The sequence below is a fragment of the Sinocyclocheilus grahami genome, unplaced genomic scaffold (genome assembly GCF_001515645.1).
Source record: "Sinocyclocheilus grahami isolate Dianchi unplaced genomic scaffold, SAMN03320097.WGS_v1.1 scaffold174.1, whole genome shotgun sequence".
Lineage (NCBI taxonomy): Eukaryota > Metazoa > Chordata > Actinopteri > Cypriniformes > Cyprinidae > Sinocyclocheilus > Sinocyclocheilus grahami.
Genome location: NW_015505353.1, coordinates 1031913 through 1051812, shown reverse-complemented (window position 1 = coordinate 1051812; position 19900 = coordinate 1031913). Strand labels below are relative to the sequence as shown.

At 36.4% G+C, this 19900-nt stretch overlaps 3 protein-coding genes across 6 annotated transcripts in view; all 3 read left to right on the top strand.

Annotated features, from left to right (window-relative positions):
- The window catches only part of LOC107593624 (thioredoxin-like protein 4A), a 4502-nt gene extending 2622 nt beyond the window's left edge, over window positions 1-1880 (top strand). The window contains exon 4 of the mRNA XM_016283423.1: window positions 1480-1880. Within this exon, the coding sequence (XP_016138909.1) occupies window positions 1480-1651 (172 nt within the window). The 3' untranslated portion in view covers window positions 1652-1880. The remainder of the gene's footprint in view (window positions 1-1479) is intronic.
- A 3322-nt stretch (window positions 1881-5202) lies between these two features.
- Window positions 5203-9793, top strand: LOC107593623 (thioredoxin-like protein 4A). Its single transcript, XM_016283422.1, has 4 exons — window positions 5203-5369; window positions 5598-5774; window positions 5953-6056; window positions 9426-9793. The coding sequence occupies exons 2-4, from the start codon at window positions 5622-5624 to the stop codon at window positions 9595-9597; spliced, it is 429 nt and encodes a 142-aa protein (XP_016138908.1). The 5' UTR covers window positions 5203-5369; window positions 5598-5621; the 3' UTR covers window positions 9598-9793.
- A 6325-nt stretch (window positions 9794-16118) lies between these two features.
- cndp2 (carnosine dipeptidase 2) overlaps window positions 16119-19900 on the top strand; it is a 51884-nt gene continuing 48102 nt past the window's right edge. For all 4 annotated transcript variants that reach the window (XR_001610104.1, XM_016283383.1, XM_016283381.1 and 1 more), the window contains exons 1-7: window positions 16119-16307; window positions 16533-16634; window positions 16873-17016; window positions 17599-17761; window positions 18459-18547; window positions 19251-19451; window positions 19717-19801. Coding sequence is in view for 3 of the 4 variants with exons in the window: in XM_016283383.1 (XP_016138869.1) it covers window positions 16575-16634; window positions 16873-17016; window positions 17599-17761; window positions 18459-18547; window positions 19251-19451; window positions 19717-19801 (742 nt within the window). In the remaining variant the exon portion in view is untranslated. The remainder of the gene's footprint in view (window positions 16308-16532; window positions 16635-16872; window positions 17017-17598; window positions 17762-18458; window positions 18548-19250; window positions 19452-19716; window positions 19802-19900) is intronic.

The window sequence follows — 19900 nt, the reverse complement described above, 5'->3', positions numbered from 1 at the left end:
AATGATTGTCTTCTGGACAACTGTCAGATCGGCAGTCTTCCCCATGATTGTGTAGCCTAGTGAACCAACCTGAGAGACCATTTTGAAGGCTCAGGAAACCTTTGCAGGTGTTTTGAGTTGATTAGCTGATTGGCATGTCACCATATTCTAATTTGTTGAGATAGTGAATTGGTGGGTTTTTGTTGAATGTGAGCCAAAATCATCACAATTAAAAGAACCAAAGACTTAAACTACTTCAGTCTGTGTGCATTGAATTTATTTAATACACGAGTTTCACAATTTGAGTTGAATTACTGAAATAAATGAACTTTTCCACGACATTCTAATTTGAGATGCACCTGTATTAGAATGATTTCTGAAGGTTCATGTGACACTGAAGACTGGAGCAATGATGCTAAAAATTCAGCTTTGATCACGGATACATTTTAAAATATATTAAAATAGAAAATATTTATTTTTAATTTATTTCTCAATATTGCTGCTTTTATGTTTTTTTTCTTCAAATAAGTACAGCCTTGGTGAGCATGAGACTTTTAAAAAAAAAAAGCAAAATTTTACTGACCCCAAACTTTTGTGTACATGTAATATGTATTTTAAATTAGCTAGTTTCTGCAAGTAAATATATTTAAACTGGTTGTTAAAAGTTCAAATGGATTGTGTTATAGTCTGTAATTGCGGTTAATAAATCTGTCAGAAAAAAATATGCTAAAGTTTCACCTTTAGGGGTACAACAGCCTGGCAGCCTTTTACAAAAATTAACCATGGTTTTATTACAGTAACCACAGTTTACCACGGTATTTGTAGTAAAACTGCAGTAACCACAAATTTACCATGGTAATAATACATTTTAGTACTTATGTAACACCAGGTTTATTTTTCATGAGGTACCCTCAAAGGTGCACCTTTGTAACTTATCTACCCTTAAAGCATGCATGCTTGTATGGCACTAATATGCTCTCTTTTAGGGGAATAGTTGCACCTTTGAGGTTACTGCCCCAGTAAACGGCTAAAATACAATTTATAGTATATTTTATTTCTGACAGTGTAAACAAAAAAGGCCTATGAAATGTTAAACACTGTTTTAAAATCTAATATTAAGTGAGTATAAGTCCTGATTATATATTCTTTTTAATAATTTAAAATATCAGTTTAGTTTAGAAGTATCGATAGACGATACTGGGCTTGAAAGTATCGGATCGAAAATAAAATAAGAGCCCATCCTTACTTTTTATATCATTATTTTCTGTTGTATCGGACACTATTCGGCAGCTCTCTGGAACATTCTAGACTTCTTGCTTGCTTTTTTTTGCCCATAAGCGCAGAATGTAGTTGTCTCCACCTAGTGGTGTACTTTACAGATTCTTAAATATTGTGGATTAACAAGCTCTGATTTACCATTAGTCATTTCTTTTAATGGTTCTAGTTTTACAGTGTATATTTATGCTAACACTTATTTCTGATTTTGCTTATCTATCTCAGGAGCAAGCATATCATGATTGATCTTGGCACTGGTAACAACAACAAGATAAACTGGACCATGGAAGACAAGCAAGAGATGATAGACATTGTTGAGACCGTCTACAGGGGGGCGAGAAAAGGACGAGGTCTCGTAGTGTCCCCTAAAGATTACTCAACCAAATACAGATACTGATCTCTGTGCTTTTATTTAGTCTTTGCCATTTTTTTTTTTTCTCTTTTCTTCAACATTGGATAAGATCTGAGCAGTCAGCGTTATGGTCATTTGGACTTTAATAGCCTTGTTTTGGATATTTAACTTTATATTTAAATGTGTTATACTGTTGCAGACAGATATGGTCATCAGTCTTTTGTAACGTTGTCTGTCTGAAAATGCTACTGCATATTAAATGAATGAATAAATATTGGTTGTGTTTCTGCTGTTTGTATTTCTAAACTCTTCCATGGCAGCACTAATTATTAAACATGTCAGAATTTAATATGTTCAGCTAAATCAATGAGCTACATTTATTATTAAGCTCAAGGAAGGACATACCCTAGTATGGAGTCGAAACTATAAATCTATGCTATGACAATGTAGTGAAGACAATAATTATATATTTGTGTGTATATATACACTAAATCTATTTAAATAGGTAATTACACATATTTGTTATGCTAACAATAAGTAGATTAAACGGTGTGGGTGAATTGCTTTTTTGTATTTTATAGTACAATCATAGCTGTATTCTGGTGATTAGGATTTGATTCGTTTCGGTGAGTCGAGTGTTATCAATTTGACCAACAAAAAGCTTCATTCACTGGGGCCCATTGCAAGTTACATTGTTAACTGGCAATAAGCGGGAGTATATTTTCTGTTTTAGTGAATCAATAAATCATTTATTGAACTTACGTTTATCAGTGAATCATAAAACCATTAACCTAGAGTATTGATCATATATTTTCTATATTAAAATGTAGTGTCTTATTGTCTTATCGGTTTAATTCAGCATTTTGCTTTGATCGCTTTGAAGACACGCTTTGCCAATGTAACAACAGTAATAAGCATGAACGGTATTGTTATCGTGGGCACTTAAAATATGTGAATAATTCTAGATATCTTAATGTTCGAATGGTTTAGATTTTTAGGGCGCACATTAGCTTATTTTTCATAAAATTTTTGCAGTGTTTGACATTTTAGCTTATTTTTTGCGTCAAACACTGCGCGTTTGCCACATAAAAGTTCAGTCAGATTTTCACTTTAACCTGAACAAAAGCAGCAGACGGGCTGCATAAAAATGAAAGTTCATTCTTTGACAGTAGGTGGTGCTTGAGGAACAACAGAAATGCAGCTGTTACCATACCAGGCTGCACTTTCTATTCATTTTTTCTTTTTCTAAATCCACTTTGGTGTTTATCAAATAACACCAAATACTTAAAGGATTAGTTCACTGCCAGAATGAAAAAAATCCTGATAATTTACTCACCCCCATGTCATCCAAGATGTTCATGTCATTCTGTCTTCAGTCACAAAGAAATTAAGGTTTTTGAGGAAAATATTCCAGGATTTTTCTCCATATAATGGACTTCAATGGTGGCCAACGGGCTGAAGGACCAAATTGCAGTTTTATTGCAGCTTCAAAGGGCTACACGATCCCAGCCGATGAATAAGGGTCTTATCTAGCGAAACGATCGGGAATTTTCTTTAAATCATAATTTCTATTAATCACAAATGCTGGTCTTGCACTAGCTCGACTGGACTTCACGCATAACATAGTCACGTTGGAAAGGTCACGCGTGACGTAGGAGGAAGTACCACCCGTGTTTACAAAGCGAACATGCAAAGAAAAAAGGTAAAACAACGATGTCGGACAATTTTGAAGTTGGAGGAAAAATTGAGATGGAGTTTTTCGTCCTACCCCACCTTTTTGAACTAGTACACAGACGAAGAGCTAACCACAGGTGACGTTTACAACGTGATTAGGTAATGCGTGAGTTTATAGACGCACATCACAGAGCTAGTGCAAGATGTGCATTTGTGGTTAAAACGTATATACATTTGTATTATTTTAAGAAAATGACCAATCGTTTCGCTAGATAAGACCCCTATCCCTGTGTAGCCCTTTGAAGCTGCAATGAAACCGTAATTTGGATCTTCTGCCCGTTGGCCACCATTGAAGTCCATTATATGGAGAAAAATCCTGGAATATTTTCCTCAAAAACACTTTAAATCAGTGGTTCCCAACCCTGGTCCTGGAGGCACCCCAACACTGTACATGTTGCATGTCTCCTTTCTCTGACACACCAATTTCAGGTGTTGGAGTCTCAACTAATGAGCTGATGACCTGAATCAGGTGTGTTTGATTAAGGAGACGTGCAAAATGTGCAGTGTTGGGGTGGTCAAACACTGCGCGTTTGCCACATAAAAGTTCAGTCAGATTTTCACTTTAACCTGAACAAAAGCAGCAGACGGGCTGCATAAAAATGAAAGTTCATTCTTTGACAGTAGGTGGTGCTTGAGGAACAACAGAAATGCAGCTGTTACCATACCAGGCTGCACTTTCTATTCATTTTTTCTTTTTCTAAATCCACTTTGGTGTTTATCAAATAACACCAAATACTTAAAGGATTAGTTCACTGCCAGAATGAAAAAAATCCTGATAATTTACTCACCCCCATGTCATCCAAGATGTTCATGTCATTCTGTCTTCAGTCACAAAGAAATTAAGGTTTTTGAGGAAAATATTCCAGGATTTTTCTCCATATAATGGACTTCAATGGTGGCCAACGGGCTGAAGGACCAAATTGCAGTTTTATTGCAGCTTCAAAGGGCTACACGATCCCAGCCGATGAATAAGGGTCTTATCTAGCGAAACGATCGGGAATTTTCTTTAAATCATAATTTCTATTAATCACAAATGCTGGTCTTGCACTAGCTCGACTGGACTTCACGCATAACATAGTCACGTTGGAAAGGTCACGCGTGACGTAGGAGGAAGTACCACCCGTGTTTACAAAGCGAACATGCAAAGAAAAAAGGTAAAACAACGATGTCGGACAATTTTGAAGTTGGAGGAAAAATTGAGATGGAGTTTTTCGTCCTACCCCACCTTTTTGAACTAGTACACAGATGAAGAGCTAACCACAGGTGACGTTTACAACGTGATTAGGTAATGCGTGAGTTTATAGACGCACATCACAGAGCTAGTGCAAGATGTGCATTTGTGGTTAAAACGTATATACATTTGTATTATTTTAAGAAAATGACCAATCGTTTCGCTAGATAAGACCCCTATCCCTGTGTAGCCCTTTGAAGCTGCAATGAAACCGTAATTTGGATCTTCTGCCCGTTGGCCACCATTGAAGTCCATTATATGGAGAAAAATCCTGGAATATTTTCCTCAAAAACACTTTAAATCAGTGGTTCCCTCCTGGAGGCCTGGAGGCACCCCAACACTGTACATGTTGCATGTCTCCTTTCTCTGACACACCAATTTCAGGTGTTGGATAATGAGCTGAATATTTTCCTCAAAAACACTTTAAATCAGTGGTTCCCAACCCTGGTCCTGGAGGCACCCCAACACTGTACATGTTGCATGTCTCCTTTCTCTGACACACCAATTTCAGGTGTTGGAGTCTCAACTAATGAGCTGATGACCTGAATCAGGTGTGTTTGATTAAGGAGACGTGCAAAATGTGCAGTGTTGGGGTGCCTCCAGGACCAGGGTTGGGAACCACTGCTCTAAATGACATAATGTTGCACACTCCTGTACAGTAGGTGGCAGTATGCACATAAAAGTTGTTTGCAATCCGCCATTAACCAAGAGAAGAAGAAGACGGCGAAGAAGACTTCAGATCTAATAAACGGACAATACACACTTAATCTAAAGGACAAGGTTATTTTAAATTGTGAGGTAAGTTTTTCTCCTTTTTCATTGCTCTAATATTTCCCTGAAGAAAACTTCTGTTGGGGTGAGCTATTATTTTCTAGAATTCCGAGCTAATTGCTAATGAGAAACCAACGTGTGAAATGTAAACAATTAGTATCGCATCCTATTTTATAACGTTTGAACAGTTTAGTTAAACAATGCGTGCGGTTCTCAAGCAAATGAATTTGACGACAACCTCGTGTGTCTTTTTAGAAGTGTGTTTGGATATCCCTCAAAATGTCGTACATGCTCCCTCATCTTCACAATGGCTGGCAAGTGGACCAGGCTATTTTATCAGAGGAAGACCGTGTGATTGTTATACGATTTGGCCACGATTGGGACCCTACGTGTATGAAAATGGATGAAGTGTTGTACAGCATCGCCGAAAAGGTATTACAGCGTCCTAATATTCAACCACCGGACTGAACGTGAACACGTAGATCAGCTATTATGTGGTGTATGATTATGTTTAGCTGATCTTTCATTACACCAATGCTTTGGGAATAATTATGTATATTAGTGTTAGTCTATCAATGTTTTATATGTCTAATATCACGTGTTTCCTCAGGTGAAGAATTTTGCAGTCATTTATCTTGTGGATATCACAGAAGTGCCAGATTTCAACAAGATGTACGAGTTGTATGATCCCTGCACAGTCATGTTCTTTTTCAGGTAAGTCTTCAGGTAGTATAATGACTACAGCAGGTCAATTTATCCATTGTATTCAGCAGTTCAACATATGATCATTTCTTTAAAGGGGTCATATGATACTTTTTTAAAGATAATTTTTTGGTGTAACAGATTGTTGACATGCTTTAATGTTAAAAAAACACTATTTTTCAAATACTGTACATTATTGTAGGTACTCTATGCCCCGCCTCTCTCAAACGCTTCGTTTTATATATATATATACACACACACACACACTCTATTGATATACTAATTTGTTGCAAATTACCATAGAAAATATCTTTAGCACTTAATTTTTCTGTAGGTAGGAAGTCCTTGTCTTGTAGCTTTGCGACTATCATGCATAAATTAAAAGGTTTTTTGGCTTATAACAATGTGTTAATTTGATAGACATAATACTGCATGTAACTTTGCACAGACAAAGTTAGTAAGTGATTGTATCATGTTAGTCTTGTGGAAAGTCTTTTGAAATGGTGCCTCACTTTTTATTAGGGATGGGCGGATTGATCCTTAAGTATCGATACTTGCGATACTGATGTTGTATCGAAAGGATCGATCCTCACATAAAAATATTGATTCTAAAGTGCATTTTTTTAACCATTAATTTTATTTACTAAAAGAAATCCGGTGCATAAAATAAGCTAAGTGGAAAAATAGACTATATTAGCGAATAATTGTGTTGGATAGAACCGTTTCTCCTGCTCATCGGAACACAGGCAAATGCTGAAAGACAGAACCAATCAATTACAGACAGTGTTCGCTGCTGACGCATGGCTCACAGTGCTTGTTCAAATAGGGCTGTGTTTCCCACAAGCATCAGAAGCATAAGTAGAACTTAAGAAACCATTGCCACATTATTACATTACATTACATAACATTGTTACTATATATAAAATGAATTACTATATATATAAATATAAATAAATAATGAAAGTGCATCACGGTTTCCACACAAATATGAAGCAGCAATAATAATGTTTCTTGAGCAGTAAATATTAGAATGATTTCTGAAGGTTCATGTGACACTGAAGACTGGAGTAATGATGCTGAAAATTCAGCTTTGATCACGAATACATTTTAAAATATATTAAAATGGAAAATATTTATTTTTAATTGTTATATTTCTCAATATTGCTGCTTTTACTTTTATTTTTCTCTTTTTTTTCCTTCTCCAAATAAGTACAGCCTTGGTGAGCATGAGACTTAAAAAAATATTACAAAATCATACTGACCCCAAAGTTTTGTGTACATGTAATATGTATTTTAAATTAGCTAGTTTCTGCAAGTAAATTTATTTAAACTGGTTTTTAAGTTCAAATGGATTGTTATATTCTGTAATTGCTGTTAATAAATCTCAGGAAAAAATATGCTAAAGTTACACCTTTAGGGGTACAACAGCCTGGCAGCCTTTTACAAAAATTAACCATGGTTTTATTACAGTAACCACAGTTTACCACGGTATTTGTAGTAAAACTGCAGTAACCACAAATTTACCATGGTAATAATACATTTTAGTACTTATGTAACACCAGGTTTATTTTTCATGAGGTACCCTCAAAGGTGCACCTTTGTAACTTATCTACCCTTAAAGCATGCATGCTTGTATGGCACTAATATGCTCTCTTTTAGGGGAATAGTTACACCTTTGAGGTTACTGCCCCAGTAAACGGCTAAAATACAATTATAGTATATTTTATTTCTGACAGTGTAAACAAAGGCCTATGAAATGTTAAAAAACACTGCTTTAAAATCTAATATTAAGTGAGTATAATTACTGATTATATATTCTTTTAATAATTTTAAATATCAGTTTAGTTTAGAAGTATCTATCGACGATACTGGGCTTGAAAGTATCGGATCGATAATAAAATAAGAGCCCATCCCTACTTTTTATATCATAATTTTCTGTTGTACACTGGACACTATTCCGCAGCTCTCTGGAACATTCTAGACTTCTTGCTTGCTTTTTTTTGCCCATAAGCGCAGAATGTAAATTTGTCTCCCCCTAGTGGTGTACTTTACAGATTCTTAAAGGGGTCATATGATGCTGCTAAAAAGAACATTATTTGGTGTAATGAAATGGTTTTTGAACTTTAAACTGCATAAACTCATTATTTTCCACATACTGTACATTATTGTTGGTCCTCTATGCCCCGCCTTTTTGAAACGCGTTGATTTTTACAAAGCTCATCGGTCTGAAAAGTGAGGTGTGCTCTGATTGGCCAACTATCCAGTGCGTTGTGATTGGCCGAATACCTCAAGCGTGTGACTGAAATGTTACGCCCCTTACCATACTGTTGATGCTGTGTCCCAGTCAACGTGACGAAACAAAAAACATGAAAACCCATTACAAACGAGGCATTTGTTGCATCCAGTGGGGACATAATTACTGATTATAATGACTTATACTGTCTTTTTACGAGTTGCGTTGCATCGTGCCACGTAAACATGTCTGCATTTGTGATCGGAGAAATGACAAACTACAAATGCTACTCTACACTGCTCAAAACTCGCATTTGAATCATCAGTGGCGAATCCTTTAAATGAAAACGTATTTGCAGACTGTGAGTCAGTACAGCCGGCATTGTAGTCTACTCTCCCAGGATCAGGAAACAGTCCTCCATAAAATGTGCTGCACATATCTGAATATTTGGGTTGAACTTTTCTGGAACAGTGTTGTAAATACAACTTAACCACTGATTTGCAGTCGTGTCCTCTTTTGGAAGACCAAAGTAGTTTCGCTTTCACAACGAAACAGACGGCGGCCTAGCGTGAGAGGAAGCCGGCTTAGAGTGAGCAGAGGCGGCTGGCTTGAGAACGGTGCGGCTGGTGGATTCGATGAAGGAGCAGCACAGATCAGCTCTAGGCATGACGAAGCGGATATTGTCCTCTTTTGGAAGGCCAAAGTAGTTTCGCTTTCACAATGAAACGCGCAGCTCTTCTCGACATGGCGGCGGCAACAACAATACTACAGCGAGAATAAAAGTTATGCCTTTCTTTGCGTGAACATTTGGGTGGCATTATGCAAATCTTACCACATAGTGACGTAGATATGTGGGGGCGTGTTAGAACGAGTCGTTTTAGGTAGGTGTGGTTAACTTAACTTTTATAAAGAATATCTCTTTGGATTTGAGACTTTAGTCTTTGCAACTTTACAGATCTTCTTTATGCACCAAGATCTTGTAACACTCCAAAGAGAAAGGAAAAATTGTAATCGCATCATATGACCCCTTTAAGTATTGTGGATTATCAAGCTCTGATTTACCATTAGTCATTTCCTTAATGGTTGTTCTAGTTTTACAGTGTATATTTATGCTAACACTTATTTCTGATTTTGCTTATCTATCTCAGGAGCAAGCATATCATGATTGATCTTGGCACTGGTAACAACAACAAGATAAACTGGACCATGGAAGACAAGCAAGAGATGATAGACATTGTTGAGACCGTCTACAGGGGGGCGAGAAAAGGACGAGGTCTCGTAGTGTCCCCTAAAGATTACTCAACCAAATACAGATACTGATCTCTGTGCTTTTATTTAGTCTTTGCCATTTTTTTTTTTCTTTTCTTCAACATTGGATAAGATCTGAGCAGTCAGCGGTATGGTCATTTGGACTTTAATAGCCTTGTTTTGGATATTTAACTTTATATTTAAATGTGTTATACTGTTGCAGACAGATATGGTCATCAGTCTTTTGTAACGTTGTCTGTCTGAAAATGCTACTGCATATTAAATGAATGAATAAATATTGGTTGTTTCTGCTGTTTGTATTTCTAAACTCTACCATGGCAGCACTAATTATTAAACATGTCAGAATTTAATATGTTCAGCTAAATCAAAATGAGCTACATTTATTAAGCTCAAGAAAGGACATACCCTAGTATGGAGTCAAAACTATAAGTCTATGCTATGACAAAATGTAGGGAAGACAATTTTTTATATATATACACACTACTTAATCTATTTAAATAGGTAATTACACATATTTGTTACGCTAACATTAAGTAGATTAAACAGGGTGTGGAAAAGTTGGAGGAAAAATTGAGATGGAGTTTTTCGTCCTACCCCACCTTTTTGAACTAGTACACAGATGAAGAGCTAACCACAGGTGACGTTTACAACGTGATTAGGTAATGCGTGAGTTTATGGACGCCCGTCACAGAGCTAGTGCAAGATGTGCATTTGTGGTTAAAACGTATATACATTTGTATTATTTTAAGAAAATGACCGATCGTTTCGCTAGATAAGACCCCTATTCCTGTGTAGCCCTTAGAAGCTGCAATGAATCTGTAATTTGGATCTTCAGCCCGTTGGCCACCATTGAAGTCCATTATATGGAGAAAAATGAATGAATGAATGATGCATTTATATAGTGCTTTATTGTGTATTTCTGTACACCCAAAGAGCTTTACAATCATGTGGGGGTCTCTCCTCAACCACCACCAGTGTGCAGCATCCACTTGGATGATACATCATCCTGGAAAATCCTGTAATGTTTTCCTCAAAAACCTTAATTTCTTTGTGACTGAAGACAGAATGACATGAACATCTTGGATGACATGGGGGTGAGTAAATTATCAGGAAATTTTTGTTCTGGAAGTGAACGAATCCTTTAAAACCAGCATATTTTTATTAAACCTTTTTTTTACACTTATACATTTTTGCAATTGAATATGGCCTAAACATGCCAGCCCAGAAAAGAGATTATTCTGAATTATTTTTGGTGGTAATAATAATAATAATGATGATAATAACAATACTACTAATAGTAATAATAAATTATTCTCTTTAATTTTCATAACCCAGGTCTTGCTTTATTAAAGCATTAATCGAACTAATTTTTATAAATTATATTTTTCATAAAGCAATGGTTCAACTTGTAAATAGCTAAAAATGGTTAAAATGTTGTTAAACATGTTTAATAAGTAAATATAAATATATCTTCATATTTATGTATTAAAATATACTGAGTAGATACTAATTAAGACAATTTGGTACATTTTTACATTTAAGGGTTACATTTTTACATTTAAGGGTTAATATGGTAAACTAAAACAAAATATTAATAAAACATTTTCGTTACTTTAAATAAAATAATGTTAATTGAAATAAAATACAAAGAAATCTACTTATTTTATTTTAGCTAGTTGACAAGGCAACATTTCTCATTTTCATTTAGTTTATGTTGATGTTCTAAAAACTAAAATCAAAATGAATAACTATATAGACATTTAAAAACAGCAAAAACGAATAAAAATAACAAAACAAACAATAAAATTACTAAAACTTTAACTAAAATGAAAATGACAGCAGAAAATATAAAAATAATTCCAAATATTAACAAAAGCTATAATAACACCTCAATGATAGTAAAATAACTTTGCTTTGCAATAAGGTGTCAGTGTAGGATGTGCACATTAGGGGGGGAGGGGGGCTTTTTTGAAAATCTGCTTAGGGCTCCCAAAATGCTAGGGCCCACCCTGCGTTTATAGAACCGTTGTCTTTCCATAATGACTGAGCCATAAATTACTTGCATCTGTAGTTTATCATCACACTAGATTTAAGGCTCTTTACTCTGACATATATGGCGCGTTGGAATCGGTGTTGTCATGCACGGCTTTGAAACTACAAGGAATATGAGAGTGAAAGTGTTAATTCTAACATTAATGATAAGTTGGGAATTTGTGATATTTACATTAGCCTATCTTTTTACATTAGCCTATCTTAACACAGAAAGTGCAGAAAGAGACAAAAATAAAGTCACTGAGTTGCTCAAAGCGTGAGTCACACACAGGTGGGTTGATGCCGTACTTAAGAGTCGCGAGTGCCCTTGAAATTGGTTGTAAACAAACTCTTAAAACTTAAGCTTCCAAGTGACCCAGCAGACTCAATGACCTAATCCACTTTCGAACTCCATGTATGTAGGGCAGACCAGAGTTGGGATAGTAAATGGGGGCATGGTGAGTCCAAACAACATGATGAATTTGAGGAAATTCTCAGGGGGTCTAACACAGGAACCTGGCAATACTTAAGTAAGAATCTGGTACCTAGGCAATTTACCTGTCTTATGTTTGATTAACTGTGCATTAAATCTGTTTGTTTGTTTGTTCATCAAGAGCACCAGAGGAATTTGGATGGAGTAGTTGTATCTGATGTCTATCTGCCATTGTTTAATTGTGACAATGAAATCCTTTCTATTAAGTTTGCCATGACCCGGTGTTCTGACGATTTGTGCTACCTTGTCAGATTTTGCTACCTCCCATTTAAACAGTAGGTAGCACAATGTGACAAAAAATGCTACCCATCAGATTATGCTTTATTAACGCCTACACCTACCCCAACCCTAAACCTACCCTTACAGTAATGCAAATACAGTAATTATGTATTGTTCAGCGTGAGAAAATTTACGCAATACTGATGTGCGCATGTGCAGTAAGCCCTGGTAGGACAATATGACGGGTAGGATGAAATGTCAGGACACCGACACTCAGATCTACATCTGATGATCAGTAATTACCTTTGAAAACATAACAGTACAGTTTAATTAAGACAAAGTGTGGACATGTTATATCAAGATTTTAGGTTTAAACTTACAAACATGTATGGTGTGTTTTAAATGTAGTGACTAATAATATCTTTTGGGTTTGAATATTTTCACCTTTTTGCCTTCACTAAACAACAATAATAATAATAATAATAATAATTCCTTACATTTATATAGCGCTTTTCTGGGTACTCAAAGCGCTTTACATAGAAAGGGGGAATCTCCTCAACCACCACCAATGTGCAGCACCCGTGACCGTTCGGATGGAGTTAGGTAAGTAATTCCACCAACAGTACGGTGAAAGAAAATGTCCTGGAGAGTGATTTTGTGCCCTTCTGCGATGGGACCACGAGCCACCACTCATTTGCCAACCGCAGGCTTCTGGAGGGGATGTAGATGTATAGGAGAGAGCGGAGGTAGGAGGGTGCGGAACCAGTGGCAGTTCTAGGCAAGCACCAATGTCTTGAACTTGATGCGAGTTGCGACTGGAAGCCAGTACAGAGAGATGAGAAGCGGTGTGACATGGGCTGTCTTGGGCTAATTGAAAACAAGATGTGCTGCTGCATTCTGAATCATTTGCAGAGGTCTGATTGCACATGTTGGAAGTCCAGCCAGATGAGCTTTGCAATAGTCCAACCTGGAAATGACAAGGGCCTGGACGAGAAGCTGTGCTGCATGCTCTGAAGGGTCAGCATGATCGTGCTGTTTTGCAATGTGATCTTTAAAGGTCAGCTGATCATGAAGGATCCCCCCAAGATTCCTGGCGGAACTCGATGGGATTATCATTGATGAGCCCAATTGAATGGTAAACTGGTGCTGTACTGATAGGGTGGCTGGGAAGATGAGAAGTTCTGTCTTTGCCAGGTTGAGCTTCAGGTGATGCTCTTACATCCATACCGAGATGTCCGTTAGGCAGTCTGAGATCCGATTGCTGTTGAAAACTAGTGGCGTTGCAGAAATGGCTTCTGTAGAACCCATGTCAAGTGACGAAATAACTGCTGGAGCCACTCTCCCAGCTGATACTTACACTGGCAGTAATGACATTTATACATTTGGCATTGGATGGGGTTTTTCAAATGACCCACCAGTTTCGTACCTACCAGTTGTAACCACAACTGAAACTGACAGCCTACAGTCAACTAAGGTGGAACCACCACAATTCCTCAAAATAAGCAAGCAGCTTTGACGGATGCTCATGTGGAAGTTGTGTCTAGAATTACAACTGTTCCAGAAATTACTCTCCCAACACCCATGTCAGGTGAAGATATAACATCTGAAACAATTTCCCCAGTAGATACATACACTGATAATGCAGTTGGCTTTGGATGGGGATTCTCTGATATCCCATCAGTTCCTTACCAACCAGAAGAACCAGATAGAACTGATGCACCACTTCCTTAGCTGCCATTTCTAATGAAGAGAAGCTGATTTGAACCACTTCCTCAATAAATCACTTGTTGTAATGTAAATAGTCACACTTCAAGTTTTAGAAACTTTGATTCCAATAAGAGAAAATATACGTCTGCTTCTGCACAACAGCAATTAATTGTCCCTGTCCTTGATTCTAGCTAGTGTTTATGCTGCAACATTTGTCTTGTACTCTAATATTGCCTTACAACTATTAAATGGTGTGTATGTATATATGTGATAAAGTCATCTTAATTTGCTTATATAATGTCTTTTAAATATGATTCCCCATGTTAAATGTAAGAACAATGTGCTTTTCTATTGGCTTCTTTTGTAATTATATGTATTAAAATGTTATTTTTTCTATTAAAGATGTTTAAACATATGCTTGTGTTTGCTCTTCACATGTGTAAATGCTTACCTAAGGTTTTGCCCTAAAAAATTATAATGACTGTATAAAACAGTAATGATAATAAAACATTGCATTGTCAAAAGTCAATATTAAATTCTTTCATGACTCTTTTCTAGTTTAAGGTTTCACGTTTCAGGTGAGGTCTGTTAGTATATATGCACAATGTATGTGGTTTAAAGGGATAACAAGAATAATACCCCTTTCTAAAAACAAAAGGGTTCCAGCAACTTTGATGTGCGACTGCTTAACAATAACTAAATGCTTTTTACCTTGTCTATTTCTTCCAATGCACATCTTCAGATATGCAGAATTTACTGCATTTCATATCTGAATTTAATTAAAATATAAATGTAATTTGAAAATAAACTGCATCAAATATAGTTTTTATGGAAACATTTAATTTTTGGGGTGATGTCAACCAAGGGCAACATTGTTGCTGAGGCCATTTTTTTCTTCGAAATAATAAAAAGGAAAGATTGTAAATTAGCCTAACTTTAACTTTTTGTGAAACGTTTTTCTTGAAAATTGAGAAATACCACTTGGTTTCATGTATTATTGCCTAATGCAGTGGCATTCATACATTTTAAGTGTTGCTTAAAGGGGTCATATGATGCTGCTAAAAATAACATTATTTTGTGTATTTGGTGTAATGAAATGTGTTTATGCGGTTTAAAGTTAAAAAAACACATTATTATGCCCCTGCCTTTTTGAAACGCGTCGATTTTTACATAGCTCATCGGTCTGAAAAAGCGAGGTGTGCTGTGATTGGCCAGCTATATACCTCAAGCGTGTGATGGAAATGTTACGCCCCTACCATACTGTGATGCCCAGTCCGGCCGGAGCGACAAGACAAAAACATTAAAACCCATTACAAACGAGGCATTTGTTGCATCCAGTGGGGACATAATTACTGATTATAATGACTTATACTGTTGCATTGCATCGCGCCGCGTAAACATAAAACTCTGTCTGCATTTGTGATCAGAGAAATGACAAACAACAAGTGCTACTCACACAACGAAACACACAGCGGCCTAGCGTGAGGGGAAGCCCCGGCTTAGCGTGCGCTGAGGCCGGGCTAGAGTGAGCTGAGGCGGCGGGGTCGAGAACGGTGTGCCCAGCGGATACGACGAATGACCACATGTGACGGACGGGCTGGATTCCACTTCGTCCACGGTGAAAGTTGATGTATTCTCTCAGCGACCAGCACAGATCAGCTCTAGGCATGACAAAGCGGATATCGTCCTCTTTTGGAAGACCAAACAAAGTAGTTTCGCTTTCACAACGAAACACACAGCACCTTCACGACATGGCTCAACTACAGTGAGACTAAAAGTTACGCCTTCTTTCTTTGCGTGAACATTTAGGCGGCGTGATGTAAATCTTCCCACATAGTGAGGTAGATATGTGGGGCGTGTTAGAACGAGCCGTTTTAGGTAGGTGTGGCTTACTCTTAACTTTTATAAAGAATATATCTTTGGATTTGAGACTTTAGTCTTTGCAACTTTACAGATCTTCTTTATGCACCAAGAGCTTGTAACACTCCAAAGAGAAAGGAAAAATTGAAATCGCATCATATGACCCCTTTAAATAGTTTTTGAGGCCACTGTCCAGTATGTGAAAGCCTCCGCTTCACTCAGACCTTTATTTTGAAAGCCATTAATCTTGTCTGAACTCATGAGTTGCTGCTGATGGCGTTCTTCACACCGCTGTTCCGAGGAGATTTTGGGATACAGAGCAGTTCAAATTCAGTTAACTTCAAGACATTGAATTGTTTTTACTCAGATGCAGTTGTATTTTGAGTTGTTTGCCGTTGCAAGCTGTATTAATGAATTTCGGTGAACGACTTATTACTTAGGAGTTTTAATAGTAAGCGAAATATTATTATTAATAAAAATAATAATAAAGTTAAAGCGATGGTTGAGATTGACATTGTCAAATACGTTTGTGTAACGTTATTACATATTTTTAAGCAGCAGCGTCTCTCAGCCCTAGGGGAATGATTTTGTCAGCAGTTACTGAGTTGGGAGGAGTTTTATTTTCCTCTCCTGAAGACAATTTTTTTTATTACACGTCAATCTCCCTTTCTTTTAGGTCAGTTCCTTTGTCACTGAGTGATTGGATCACTGTGCAGCAATGTCTTGCCTTCCAACTCTCTTCAAATACGTCGATGAGCACCAGGACGACTATGTTGAGGTATTGAGATTTTCTTTACTAATGTTACATTGTATTAGCCAAAACTTGGAAAATGTGTATACTTTAAGCTAAGATAGTTTAAAAAAAAATGATTTTGTGACCTATTTGATGACCTATTTTGTTTTTATTCGTATACGTTCCTATGTGTTATTTAAAATGTTTGATGAAATTAGAATTATTTGACATTAAGGTATTACGTATGTTTTCTAATGGAAATGTGATCACTTTGTGTTTGAAGCGCCTGGCACAATGGGTTGCTGTACAGAGTGTGTCTGCCTGGCCAGAGAAACGAGGAGAAATCAAGAAGATGATGGAGATGGCAGCCAAAGACATTGAGAGACTGGGGGGAACTGTGGAGATGGTTGACATTGGCATGCAGAAGGTGTTTTATTTATTTTTTCAAAATTAATTATGTTAATAAGTGAATCTGAATCTCCTGCCATTGAGTTGGAATTTTTATTTTAATGTCTGGCTTTGGAATTTGTAGTGATAACAGCCTTCAGCGTGACCATTACAAGCTGCTTCCTGCTTGGTCGTTTTTGTGGTTTTGTGTCACATGCCTTACAAGATAGCAGCCGTGTAGTTATGCTTGAATGTACTAAACTAAGGATCACATGAAAATGATCAAGTGAAAGTGAAAATGTGTATGTTATTAACATAATAAAATTACTTAACATAATAAAAAAACTTAAATTAGTGGTTCCACCCAATATTTTGTCATTAGCTGATGTTGTTCCAAATCCATATGCTATTGTTTATCTGAGAAATTGTGAAGGGTCCAGAAAAAAAAACCTTTATATATATATATATATGACTAAAAAAACAAAACATGTAAGATGTTTTATAAAATATTTAATAAATATTTTTTTAAATGGTTCCTTTTTTTAGATAAAAAGTAACAAAGTTGACAGTCAGACGTAATCTTACATTTCTCATGCATTGCTTTTTTCTTGTTTTAATTTAGTTGCCAGGTGGTGAAGAGATCCCTCTTCCTCCAATAGTTCTGGGCAAACTTGGCTCAGACCCAGGCAAGAAGACTGTGTGCATTTACGGGCACTTGGATGTGCAGCCAGCCAACATTGAAGATGGCTGGGACTCACCACCCTTCACTCTGGTGGAGAAAGATGGTATGAGTGTGCATGTACAAGTCATTGTTTTTAAAAAAAGGTGTACAGTAGCAGTCTCTTGGGGTTGAGGAGCCTTTGAGTGTATGGAAGAGACCTGTTAAGAGCAAAAGAGGCTATACAATTGATTTGCTTTTTATGCAGTAGTCTGCAAGCAGTGCTCACTCCAGGTAATATTTCACATTCGATTTGGCTAAAATTAGTCACCACTAACATTTTTTTAACATTTTTTTTGTCCTGCTTGCATGTGGCTGTTGACACAAAAAAGGAAAAAATCTCACCGACTCAGCATGTTACATTTGTGTCCCTCCAGCCCGAAGAGATTTCAAGACAAATCCTATTGTCTCTTTTTGCTGAGATAGATCTGACGCTTGAGCGTAGCCTTGTGACCGGTCAGCTGATTCCATTAGTTGTTTTTTTTTCCAAGCTGGGACAAATTAATATTCATCTTAAACAAAAATAAAAATAATAATTTTACATTTGCATTTTATTAAAAACTTTTTTATTTTTTATTTATTTTTTTATAAAGCACATTTAAATCTTTCTGTCAAATTTACCTCCTTAATCTCTTTTTTTTTACACAAAATTTCTCCAATTCTAAAAAAATTTGTGTAGTAATTCTTTAGTTATCTATTACAACTGGCTTCATAAGTTATAGTTTTTGTTAAATTAATACCAAGGCCATGCATCTTGTCTTTAGGTAAAATGTACGGACGTGGATCTACCGATGATAAAGGCCCTGTATTAGCCTGGTTCAACATCATTGAGGCCTATCAGAAGATTGGACAGGTGCAAATACTTTATTTTCTTTCCAATGATACTGTCTGCTTACTTATTAAGCCTGTAACACCAGTTTAAAGTCCTCATGTATTACAAACAGTATGACTGTATCAGTGGATTACGATCCTAGAAGTATAGCATTGTCTGCATTACTTAATCTGGTTAATGTGACTTTAAATTTAAACAATACAGAATGTAAATTACAAATTGCAGGTGCATGTGCACCTAGTGTGAATGAAACTGAGGAACAACTGAGCCCAACACTGTATATCATTGTGTTGAAAATCAATTCATATCGCATACAGTCCTCCCCTTATCCAGCGATTAGCTCAGTTTCTCAATAATTATCACCTGAGTGAAATGTCACTGCTTTTAAAGTTCCTCGTTTACAGACTGTAACTGACAGCAAAACAGTCTAAAGGTTGTTTTGTGATCTTTGATCATTTTTAAAAGTCTTGTGTCAAGCTAATTCAATTAGGCTAGATGTAATTTAATTAACTGTAAGCCTAATTGTAATATTATGCAGCGTTTCTATGATACATGACAAACACTAAAAGTAAGAGTAGGCCTACTTATCCTTTATGACTATGACAAGTTTTAGCATTATAAAATGTTTGATTTGTAAAGAAGTACACATTTTTACAAATTATAGTCTTTAAAGTCTTTCATTTAATTGATTTTTGTACTAAAATCGAAATTTACTTAATCACAGGAACTGCCCATCAATATAAAGTTCTGCTTTGAGGGAATGGAGGAGTCTGGATCAGAAGGATTGGACGAGCTGGTTTTCTCTCGCAAAGATACTTTCTTTAAGGATGTGGACTATGTCTGCATTTCTGATAACTACTGGCTTGGGAAGACCAAGCCCTGCATTACCTACGGCCTGAGAGGAATCTGCTACTTCTTTGTTGAGGTAGGAGTTATTTTGTTACTTTAACGTCAAAAGAAACTTAAGATTTGTAGCAGTGGTATTTAAAGTTAAGCTCTGACTTCATGCGCACATATACTACATGAATAAAGCAATTATAAAAACAAAAGAATTCAAAATATTAAAAAAAAAATATATAATTCATAATGTTACTTGAACGTTCTTTAATGAGAGAAAGCATTAGATCCTCGCAAAGTTTAGAGATTTTTCTCATGTCTGATTAACAAGAGCAAGTCTTTTATGTTTTCAGGTGGAGTGCTGTGATAAAGATCTTCACTCTGGCGTGTTTGGAGGATCCGTTCATGAGGCCATGACTGACCTCATCGCTCTGATGGGTGAGACTGATGTCTGCTTATTCCTTTGGTAGAAAGAGTGTCAGTAGGTTGGTCATACAAATGTTCAGCATGACAGGTTTTTTCTTGGTTGTGTTTGAT